A 12630-nucleotide genomic window follows, 5' to 3' on the forward strand; every position below is an offset into this window, starting at 1 on the left:
CAATCTTGTGTGCATCAGTGTATTTTCACTGACCCATTGACTTGAATGGGTCCGTGAACCGTTGTCCGTCAAAAAAATAGGACAGGTCTTATTTTTTTGACGGACAGGAAACACGGATCACGGCCGTGGATGAACAACGGTGCATTTTCCGAGTTTTTAACGGACCCATTGAAAGTCAATGGGTCCGCAGAAAATCACGGAAAACGGAACAACAGCCACAGATGCACACAACTGTCGTGTGCATGAGGCCTTACTCGGTATTGTGCTTTTCCTCTATTAATCTTTCTGGCAATGAATGTACAAATGCAGTGTACATAACCGCAGTCCCCCAATCACCCAACTGAGGCCAACAGTGTGTCTCTGCACTTCCGCCCGGCCAGTATACATCATCACTGTATCTTTTTTCTATTGTGTAGAAAAGCTTAGTCAATTACTTTTCTATGCAGAGGCATCCCATAACAAGAAAGACAGCTCGTCTAATGAATGCCTATGGGTGACGTATGCCAATGTCCAGCAGACAGAGAGAAATTCACCTACATGTCTGACTGTTCTCCCACCTTTTGGGCCATATTGTCTTGTGTTATTATAGTCAGACACACTCCATACACATATCAGAAAGATCGGGGTCATGACTATGGTCATGAGGGCCTCTATATGCTGTTATTACACTGCACATAGTAAGCTCCCCCTAGTGGTGGCTGCAGACACACACAAATCATACAATATATAAAGATATATTCAGAGGTTACACTGACTTAAGATTCTTACCAAGCGGGGTAACCTTAATTTCTGGCATCTTTAGATCTGGAATCTTCAGCAAATAATTTACAAGTGAAACAAGTTAAAGGGATCTCATTTTTCTCCCTGTAAGAGAAACATAAAAACATTAGACATTATGTCATGTAGGTGGGGATGAGGTGCAGACAACTTCAGTATATAACTGGGGGGTAGCTTCATCGTCAGAGATACATGTGGTGGGTCTATGATCTCAGCTCAGCACTGATTTCTTGTATGAAACAGCTCTATAAGGCTCCATTCACACGTCCGTAATAATGGGTCTGCATCCGTTCCGCAAATTGCGGAACGAGTGCGGACCCATTCATTCTCTATGGGGCAGGAATGGATGTGGACAGCACACAGTGTGCTGTCCACATTCGCATTTCCGAAGCGTGCGGCCAATCTTTCGGTCCGCGGCTCCAGAAAAAAATAGAACATGTCCTATTCTTGTCCGCAATTGACGTAGAGATGTAGTTATACTGAGAATACATTACACTCTCTGTACTAATTAGGTGACTTCAAAAGGCAATTGTTCACATTGGATTTTATTTAGGGGTATCAGAGTACAGGGGGCTAAATACAAATGCATGCCACACTTGATTTTCATTTCTTAACAATATTGAAAACCATGCATCAATTTCTTTTCACTTCACACATACCTGCTACTTTGTGTTGGTCTATCACATATAATCCCAATAAAGCACACTTGTTTGTGGGTCTAACGTGAAATAAATGTGGAAACGTTCAAGGGGTATGAATACTTTTTCAAGGTACTTTATCTGTCCATCTCTGCCAATTTTAAATTCACAGATAAAATCTCTTCCTGCAGAAAACGCCTCTTGATTCCACCACATTAACTCCATAAGGCTACCTGCGCCCGATTACGGATAACCGGATTACGTGCATTTTTTCTGCCAAGATTTTTAAGCAGAAAAGCTGCAGTATAATACAGTACCAGCAAAGTGACTTCCCAAATCTCATGCACACTTTGAGCATATTTTCCGTGCAGAAATTGATCTGCAATGTGGATTCTCAAATTTGCAGCATGTCAACTGTTTCTGCCAATTTTTAGGTGCATTGCATATTGCGGCAAAAGTGGATTAAAATCTGCAAGCAACACCTAAACAAATCAGCATGAACACCGATCCTTACGACAGGTCGTCCTTATCAGATTTGTGGGGGTCCAACTCCTAGAACCTCCACCGATCAGCTGTTTTCAGAAGCTCTGGCACCACATAGCTGCGTCCACTGTGTAGCAGCCAGTGCTGTAATGATCATGGGACAGGTGTGAACAGAGCCGAATACATGGGGTGTGGAGTCTGTCAGGGTAGGGGCGCTCTTTGCTGAGGCCGTCTAATAGGACACATGGAAAGTTTCTGGTCACCACTGGTGATATTACTTCCTCCTTTCCCCTTTTAATCACATCACGTGTCAGTAACCTGCAGATCCTCATTCCTACACTTACTGAGGATGACTCAATTCTGCTTAGTGACGACCATGTACCGCTTCTGCTTACTATAACCGTGCAAGAGACGAGCGGCCGCGTGCGAGCTCATTCCTGCCAGTCACCAGCCACTCAACCAGTTTCTCTGGCTGTAAAGCTCGGCACTGAACACGAGCGGCCGTAGGTGACCCATTTTATAGGAAAGCAGTAAAGAGGACACAACTGGACAAAAAAAATTGGATGAGCAGTATGAGGTTTGTTGGAGTTTTCAGCCTCTGGATAAAAATAAATTTTCTAATTCTCTGACAGCAAGCAGGGATCATGAAAACAGTAATAAAAAAATAAAAAACACAATGGGCATATTTGTTAGATTTCTGACCTATTGGCACTGAAATAAATGGGGACACACCCTTTTATTAGACAATATAATGCCTGCAAGTCCTGACCCCATCATGGGTCTAACAGCGTCCTAGGGATCTTTGCTCCGCTGGTCTTGGGCTTTGTTCATGGGATCACATTACTCTGTGCCAGTCGCTTAAAAAAGGAATGGCTACAGTTATGGGATCGCAGACAACCTTAAAGGGGTTGTGTCACTTCAGCAACTGGCATTTATCATGTACAGCAAGTTAATACAAGGCACTAATGTATAGTGATTGTCCATATTGTCTCCTTTACTGGCTTCATTCATTTTTCCCATCACATTATACACTGCTCGTTTCCATGGTTACGCCCACCCTGCAATTCATGACCGGTGGTCATGATTGCACACTAAAGGAAAAAGCGCCGGCCTACGTGTAGTCCTGCGGTCCCGGCCACCAGAGAGGCCAGCACTTTTTTCTATAGTGCACAAGCACAACCACCACTGCTGGATTGCAGGGTGGTTATATCCCCTGTATACAAGCAGTGTATAAAAGGTACCTGGAATCATCGTGGATGGAAGGTATGTGTCACCGATGTTCCTGGCCTTGGTGAAGTAAGAGCCGGTATTTTAGGTGTCAGCCGCAGCTATTGCTAATTGACACCTAAAGATTTAGCATGGCTGTTATAGCTGATCCGGGACAGCTCTTACTGGGAGTAGTCAAAGTGCTGGGTGGGTGACTACTCCCCATGTTCCAGGCCGGGGTTTGCCAGGCATAAAAACCAGCCAGCACTGCCAGGTGTGTGGGATTTACCTCCCTCTGACAGTGGAGCTCAGGAGTCTGTGTGCTGTGAACTGAGGGTTGTGCTGTGATTTGAGGTTTGAGCCGGGCTGGAGGACTCAAGCTAGGGATCGGCCGATATTATCGGCCGATATTGAGGATTTTGACTGTTTTCGGTATCGGCATCTATTTTGCCGATATACCGATAACGTATTGGGAACACAGAACGCGCTGCTCTCAGCGCTCTCCGTGTTCCCTCAGCAGCACAGGGGAGAAGGAAGCAGTGTCTCCCTCCCCCTGTGCTGCTGCCGCTGCCGCCAATGAGAGGAGAGAAGACAAGAGGAGGGGAGGGGCTGTGGCCACCGCTCCACCAATGAAGATAAGTCTCTCAATCATTCATATACAGGAGGCGGGAGCTGGCTGCAGAATCACATAGCCGGCTCCCGACCTCTATCACAAGTAGCTGCGATCTGCGGTAGTTAACCCCTTAGGTGCCGCGGATCACAGCTACCGCTCATAGAGGTCGGGAGCCGGCTATGTGATTCTGCAGCCAGCTCCCGCCTCCTGTATATGAATGATTGAGAGACTTTTCTTCATTGGTGGCGCAGTGCGCCCCGCAGTATTAATCATTGGTGGCGCAGTGCGCCCCCCCAAGCCCCCCAGTATTAATCATTGGTGGCGCAGTGCGCCCCCCCCCCCCCAATCCCCCCAGTATTAATCATTGGTGGCGCAGTGCGCCCCCCCCCCACCCCCATCCCAATAGTAAAAACATTGGTGGCGCAGTGCGCCCCCCCCACCCAGTATTAATCATTGGTGGCAGTGGCCACAGGATCCCCTCTCCCCTGCTCCTCCGATCGGAGCCCCAGCTGTGTAATCCTGGGGCTCCGATCGGTTACCATGGCAGCCAGGACGCTACTGAAGCCCTGGCTGCCATGGTAAGCTCCATGCTGCTGTGTGCACAGAGCACAGGGCAGCAGGGACAGTGTGAGGTCCTATTCACCCTGATAGAGATCCATTAGGGTGAATAGGACAAGGGTTCTAGTCCCTAAGGGGGCTAAAAGTTAGTAAAAAAATAAAATAAAATATTAAGTATAAATGAAAAAGAAAGATTTACAAAAAAAATATAAAAACTACACGCTAACAATAAACATATTAATTTTCAGCAGATTTGTGTAGGAATTTTTTTTTTCTCAAAAATGAAAATTCCCAGAATATCGGTATAAATTATCGGTATCGGCCCTAAAAAAAATCAATATCGGTCGATCCCTAACTCAAGCCCCTCTAAAAGGCGAACAGTCCGCCTATTGACTTGATAAGGCTGAACTGCTAACAGGGTGTGAATTAACACCCAGGAGAAAAGGTGACTTTTATTGTTTATGGCCTTTCCTTGTGTGTGAACAAACACCAAGCCACCTGCGTTTTGTGATACACCTTATCTGCATTTTGTTATACACCAATGTGTGAATAAACACCGCTGTTTGATTCAAGAACTGTGTACTTTGCCTCTATACTGTGTCCGCTAGTCCTGACTACCAGAGCGAATCCCCGAAAATGTGATGGAAAAATGAATCTAGCCAGCAAAGGCAATATGGAAAATCACAATACATTAGTAAGTGCCTTGTATTAACTTTCTCTACATGATAAATGCCATTTGCTGAAGTGAGACAACCCCTTTGAAGGGGATCCTCAGAACTTTAAAACGGTTAGGACATTTAAAGGGGTTTTCCAGGAGCTCAATATGGATGGCCCATCATCAGGACAGGTCATTAATATCTGATGGATGGGGGTCTGACTCCCGGCACCCCCGTCGATCAGCTGTTTGAAGAGGCTGCAGCGCTCCACTCCACTTGTATAGTGGCTGTACTTGGGTTTGCAGTTCAGACACATGAATGAGACCGAGCCTAGGCCGCATTACCGATGAATGTGATGTCACTGGTCTAGGAAAAGCGCTGCAGCCTCTTCAAACAGCCAATGGTAGGGGGTAGACTTGAGCGAATCGAGCTACAGATCCAAAGTCGATTGGTTCAAAAACTCGTTTTTAACACTGCTTCCTTGCAGCATTAAAATGTATTAGCTCAGTGTAGGCAAAATTCTTATCGCCCGAAGTTGTGCTAGACTTCGGTGACTTAGTACGATTTTCCTATCTGCGTCTTTAAGAACATTTTAAAATAGGAATCCGAAGCGGGCTTTGGTACTAGCTGGTACGGAAACGGCATTAACATCGACGTTCTTGAATGAATCGACTTCGGATCTATGATCCGAAGCTTGGTTCGCTCAATTCTAGTAGGGGGTGTCGAAAGTCTGGCCCTCACCGATCAGATATGCTTTATGTTGGGGAGTGTGACCTCCAGTATGCCCACCAGTCACACAGGACTGGTCGCCTCTCCTGACATTTTAGTAAATACTTGTATCCCCTTCAAAATGACAGTTCTGGAGCCTCTATCCTTGTATCTCTGTATTGTGTCATTCCTCTGTTATTCCTTTAAGAAATGTACAAATAAATTGACAGCTGGCACAACACAGAATTCTAAGAACAGAGGCTCCAGAATTATTATATGGGGAACACAAGTACTTACTAAAACAGACCTGTCAGGAGGGAACCTGTCACCGGGATTTTGTGTATAGAGCTGAGGACATGGGTTGCTAGATGGCCGCTAGCACATCCGCAATACCCAGTCCCCATAGCTCTGTGTGCTTTTATTGTGTAAAAAAAACGATTTGATACATATGCAAATTAACATAAGAGCCATATCTTACTTGTGTGACCAGAGAAGAGTCATATTTTCAAGCTCTGACTCATCTCAGGGTAATTTGCACGTGTATCAAATCGTTTTTTATACTCAATAAAAGCACACAGAGCTATGGGGACTGGGTATTGCGGATGTGCTAGCGGCCATCTAGCAACCCATGTCCTCAGCTCTATACCCAAAATCCAGGTGACAGGTTCCCTTTAATACTTATTGAATTCGTCTGCAAATAAAATTAAAAGTGTAAGTTATAAGTTTAGGGTAACACAATGACCATTTAGAAACGCTCAGTGAGGGTAACATAGCAGAGGTGACAGGTTCCCTTTAAAGGGGCCCCTGCATTTACATGAACAGTACATCCCCTCCAGGTCCAGCTTATTCCTTCATTGTACTTTCACACTTGCGTTTTTCTTTTCCGGCACAGAGTTCCGTCCTAGGGGCTCTATACTGGAAAAGAACTGATCAGTTTTATCCCCAGGCATTCTGAATGGAGAGCAATCTGTTCAGGATGCATCAGGATGTCTTCAGTTCAGTCACTGAACGGCGTTTTGGACGGAGGGAATACCGCAGCATGCTTTGGTATTATCTCCATCCAAAATTCTGGATCAGTTGCCGGATCCGGCAATAATTTAGAGTAGTGCCGGATACGGCATTAAAAATACCGCAATGTCGGATCCATCCTTCCGGTCTGCACATGCGCAAACCGGTAAAAATGTGAAGAAAATATATAACGGATCCATTCTTGCAATGCATTTGTAAGACGGATCTGCATCCGGATCAGTCTACAAAAGCTGTCCGTTTGCATGCAGATTGTCGGATCCGGCAGGAGTCACGGAGGTTGGAACCCCTCCAATCATGATAGCCTGGGTCCAGCAATGATGAAGTCCTGGAGAAAGGGGGGTGTACAGAGCAATAAAACAATTAAATAAAAGAACTTTGCGTTCACATCTCCGTTTAGGAGATCTGGCAGGCTACTCCGCCACAGAGCAGCCTACTGGATCTCACAGGATCTGCAATGAGGTCCAGCCGATTTCCTGCATTAGGCTCCATTCACACGTCCGTGGTGTGTTAGGGACCCGCAACACACCCGCCCGACACCCCTATAGAAATGCCTATTCTTGTCCGCAAGCTGCGGACAAGAATAGGACATGTTCTATCTTTTGCGGAGCTGCGGACCCGAAGATCGGGGCCGCAGCTCCGCAAATGCAGATGCTGACAGCACACTGTGTGCTGTCCGCATCCATTCCGTCCCCATAGAAAATAAATGGGTCCGCACCCGTTCCGCAAAATTGCGGAACGAATGCGGACCCATTTGCGGACGTGTGAATGGAGCCTAAGTGCTGGGTTTCAGCCAATTTTTGTTAAATTGATTAATATCCGAGCGTTTACTGGGACCCTAGGGAATGGTAGGAGATGACCGCTCAGCCAGCCTCACACACCTCAGACCTGCGGGCGGCGAGGATAGTGAGGGGAGTGATGCTGGTTTTCCAGGAGCACAATATCTGACCCCCAGCACCACCGCCGATTATCTGTCTGAAGAGGTTGTGGTGCTCTAGCACAGCGCCGTCCATTATAGTGGCTGTACTTGGTATTGCAGCCCAGGCCCATTCACTTGAATAGGACCGAGCTGCGAATATGTCATGTGACTTATGACTGTGACGTCACTGGCCTAGGAAGATACGGCAGCACTTATCGGATGGACGCAGCCTCGTCAGACAGTCAGACCTCCACCAATCAGATACTGATGACCTATCCTGGGAATAGGTCATCAATATTCTGCTCCCAGAAAACCCAACTATATGCATGTGACTGCTGCAGCCAATCACTGTCCTCAGAGGTGATGCCTGCTATCTGATTTAAAGCGTTTTTTAAATAATGGACTAACCCTTTAAGTCTTTTTGCCCTGACACTCATGAAGTGTAATTTTGCCACAGCGGGAGAGCAGAACCACGGTGCCCCGGCCTTACAGCGGAAAATAGAATGGTGGCCAATTAAAAAAAAAAAAGGTGTAAAGTCGCACTGCGCCATCAAGTCGGCCGATAAGCGTCCGCCCAATAAGGGGACGACAGCCTCGTCTCACCACAGGGCCGTCATTACACACACTCACCGTCAATCCCAGCACAATGCACCACAACTGGGCAGCGCCATGATACCGAAAACAACGTCACCGAGTCACATGACCACATCACCCCGTAGTCGGAAGCGGTTTGGGCTAAGCATCCAATAAGAAAGCAGTTACAGTAAAGGGGCGGTGTTTGAGGAGGAAGTGGGCGTTGTTTGGCCCTCGGTGAAATCTTATTGCTGGCGAGGAGTGAGAGATAAGCGGTGATTGGATGACAGGTGTAAGGACGCACACGAGGGGCGTGGCGAGACGATGTGATATTGTCAGGGGTGTGTGGAGCGGAGCTGAGAGGTGACGTGAGCAGACAGGTAGGTGACACTGTTTACAGCTACCTGTTCTTGTAGGTAAGTCTCGCCATACCCCAGGGAATGCTGACACTTGTAGTTCTACACCTGTCTAGGAGACATAGGTTTTCTATAGTCTGGTAGATGCCGGATTAAAGTTTCCTGTGCAGGTTATATGTGTTGGACTTCTCACTTATCCAAAGGCACTGGACAAGCAAAATCCATTGTGTCGGATCCTTCTTCTTAAAGGGGCTGTCCAACTTCATGTAGTGGAGGGCGGCACACTTACCTGCTCCCGGACACTCCAGGGACAGAGTCACGTGCTCTGCTGCAGCCAATGACTGGCCTCCATGTCCCAGCAGTGATGTGCCTCTTGGGGTCCTGTCACTGCTGAGGCCAGTCATTGGCTGCAGTGGGAGCAGGTAAGTGTACCGCCCTCCACAGGTCCTGCTATATTTAAAAGACTACATGAAATTGGACAGCCCCTTTAAGAAGAAGGATCCGACACAAAGCTACATTTAAAAGACTATGTGACCACCCCTTTAAGATGGCAGCCCCATACAAGCCTCTGCCCCTCCTAGGCTTCATCCTCAGGGTAATAGGGCCCCCACTATGCAGCATCAGATTTCATACATGGACATATATGGCGGTAAGAACTTGTAATCTGATTGGACAGAGGGTTGGTGCCGCTCTGCCCCATCACATGCCGTATGTCCAGCTATCTTAGGTCAGTGCCTGGTGTGTCCTGTCACTAACCCTACAGTTTTCTCTACCTTTGGTCTCTTGCACACCAATGTTTATTTTTGTTTTGTTTTTTGCGTTCCGTATACGGAACCATTCATTTCAATAGATCCACAAAAAAAATGGAAGGTACTCCGTGTGCCTTCCATTTCCGTATATCTGTTTTTTCCGTTCAAAGATAGAACATGTCTTATTATTGTCTGCGTAACGGACAAGGATAGGACTGTTCTATTAAAAAAAACCCGCAAAAAACGGAATGCACACGGACGTCATCCATATTTTTTTTAGAAGCCATACGGTCGTGTGCAAGAAGCCTTTGCTGTGTTATCAGGCGGGGTGCAGCTGAGGGCACTATTCTTCGATAGGATTACTGACTGGAGAAGGATCCCTACCGCCAGCAGCGTGCATGATGACCGCTGGCTTTAGGTGCAGGGGCTCTTTAAATGTGCGCGGTGCCTGAGGCGGGATGGTGGAGCAGGTCGCGCTGACACGTCTTCTCCTCTGAGCTGACACCTCACGGGGAGTGTCTCCTGCTCCGCTCCGGTCACTTTGAATTCTGAGAAAACCTGGCGACCTTTACCCTCAATAGCAATTAATATTATCTGCTGGCAGGTGTGTGACGGGAGGGGGGGGGGGGGGTGACAACCACAAGTGTCCCCATGACGGACAGGGGTTGTCTAGGATTTACCTCCGAGCAGGAAATGGTAAAAAAATGTATACGGCGGTCGATTTCCATGATGTTCATGTGGCCCCTAAGCGTGATGTGAACAGAGCCTAATACCTGGAGGCGCAGGGTTATTCGGGGCAGGGGACGCAGTTTTTACCTGTGCTCCACTCCGGCCTTGGGAATCCCGTATTTCGGTTCTCACAGGAACAGAAACTCTAAATTCGATCCAGAGACGGATCTGTCACATGACCCCCCCCATTGACCATAATGAAGTCTGTTCGCTCGCTGTCGCGGTGTCCGTCATGTTACTGCACGATATAATGCAAATGTGAACAAGGCCTAAAACGGGGTCCGGTACTTAAAAGTGGAGGTGGACAACCCCTTTACGGTACGGCCACGCTGACCTATTTTCCGCCACAGATATTCCTGCAAGTCCGCAGCAGTATCCACATGTTACATACCGGTTTTTACGGTGGACTTCACCCTGTGTGCTGGGCGAGGGCTAAATTTCCTTAACCCCTTAATGCATATGGCTGTACATGTACGGAATTGTACTGAGCGACTCCGATTGGAGCCCCCCGCAGTGTAATCGTGGGGCTCGGAATGGCTACTATGGCAGCCTGGGGCCTGCTGGAGGGTCCCAGTCCTGTCACGTGTTTTTATTTTTTTTAAAGTAATAAAACAAAATATACATTTGGTATTGCCGTAATCGTATCTTTTAGTGCACATGGAACACCGTAATGTCAAAACCCAAAAAACCTTGGCAGAATTGGGTTTTGTTTTTTATTTTATCCCACAATATTTTTTGATTTATTTTTACTGTTTTCCAATTCAAGACATGGGACATTAAAAATGTATCTTGCCCTGCAAAAAAAATAACCCCTCATATGGCTATAAGAACGGACAAATAAAAAATTTATGGCAATTGGAATGGGGTGAGGAAAAATCAAAAATGCAGAAGGCTCAGTCCTTAAAGGGAGTCTGTCGCCCCCATATGGCCGTATACAGTGCTTACATGGCCCTATAGCACACCTATACATGAATGTCATGGTACCTTTTGCAGAAGCTGGAAAAACCAAAGTTTAATTCCTATGCAAATGAGCTCTCGCAAGTGCCCAGGGGCGGCGCTCGCTGTGTTGGAGCCCAGGCTGCTCTGCCTTTTTTTCATTGGTTCCCCGCCCTCCTATTCCCTTGCATCATTCTTCGGTCCGTCCGAGATCTCGGCGAATAGCGCAAAACCAGTGGCAAGGCATATGGTGGTGACAGGCTCCCTTTAAGGGGTTAAAGAGACCAGACCTGTATGGAGATTTATTAGCAATGCTCTATGCAAAGAGATATCTCCCATGATAGAGAACCATCTCACCAGCGCCACCTATTGGCATTGACTTTCGGATCTTGACTCGTAGGGAGCCACTTCCAATAGGTGGCGCTGGTGAGATGGGTCTCTTATTTTATTAATTTTTTTTTGGGAGATACCTTTTTCATACCCTGTGTGTTGCAAAGGGTGATATCCTCTGAAAGAATTGACATTTTGTCATTCGCGTGTTGCGGACGCAGTAAACTTGTGAGTCGCTCTTCAAGCCTATTCATTCCTATGACCGTTCTCTACACGCCATGTAGCCTTAAAATTCACATTTCTATGCAGTTTTTTCCGCACTGTGTGGAGGGGATTTGTCAAACTCTCGTCCTCTTTGCTGCTACTGTAATAGGTTACGTGTTTTCTGCCCGCAACACTGGATGGAAAATCTGCAGGGTATCCGCCCCGTGTGAATGCACACCTCCTTCCATAATAAATCCGCCCTATTTTCCGTGTACTGTGCCCTTATTTACACTTGCGGCTGTAGATCTGTACACATAACACACCTGATGCCGGTGTCACTTCTCGGAACTCGCAATAAGTGAAGCAAAGCGGTTCCGATGGAGGCCGTGATCTTTCTAGGCTTCTCTGTCAGTAAGACGATCGAGGGAACACTAGAGTGAGGTTCTCCTCGTTCTTAAAGGGGTTGTCCATATTAGAAATCACCGGGTATTGGCTGTGCAGGAACCTGGCAGCACAAGTTCCCTGGACCGATAGCACAAAATAAATAAAGTATTATTGCCTGATAAATCAGACCATCCTATAGGACATGATAACCTCTTACTAACAAAGCTAAAACCAGCCCTGTACCTCACATGATCCAGAGATTTATTTCAAGCTGGCAGTTCAGGAGGATGTGCCCTTTCTCAGGAGCGCGTCCTTTCTGCTGCCACTCTCTCCCTGTAACGGTCACAGCTTCTAACAGAAGATAGGGCTGGTGGCATTTGAAGGATGGAACTGAGCACGTACGACCACCTCAGCAAAACCGAGAAGTGAGCAAATGTACAAACAGCAGGTGGCGCTATACAAATGCATTTCATTAAATAACTCAGTGACTAGTTTGAAAAATGGGGCATATTCTTAGAGGGTCAACCCCTTTAAATCAATTGGCTGTCTGTGTAATCTATGGACATGCGTGGTCCTCCAGTATGAGAGACACTCTTTGGAACCACTCTCTGCTCCTAGATGAGCGTAATGAATGAGGTCCTCCTGTCCTCTGTTGCCTCACAAGTAGGGTTAATAAAAATGTCAACCTCTTTGCCAAACCCATTTATGGCCAGTTTCGCACAAGTATATTACGGGCTCTGATGCCTATGATGATGTGCATTGGCGGACACTCCGGCAGGACACTC

At 46.9% G+C, this 12630-nt stretch overlaps 1 protein-coding gene across 1 annotated transcript in view; it reads right to left on the reverse strand.

Moving 5' to 3' along the window:
- Positions 1–8332, reverse strand: part of INTS11 (integrator complex subunit 11) — a 40624-nt gene extending 32292 nt beyond the window's left edge. The window contains exons 1-2 of the mRNA XM_040427777.1: positions 8215–8332; positions 769–864 (exon numbers count right to left, since the gene is read on the reverse strand). Coding sequence (XP_040283711.1) covers positions 769–796 — 28 coding nt within the window. The 5' untranslated portion in view covers positions 797–864; positions 8215–8332. The remainder of the gene's footprint in view (positions 1–768; positions 865–8214) is intronic.
- Positions 8333–12630: the final 4298 nt, after the last annotated feature.

The sequence above is a fragment of the Bufo bufo genome, chromosome 1 (assembly GCF_905171765.1).
Source record: "Bufo bufo chromosome 1, aBufBuf1.1, whole genome shotgun sequence".
NCBI lineage: Eukaryota > Metazoa > Chordata > Amphibia > Anura > Bufonidae > Bufo > Bufo bufo.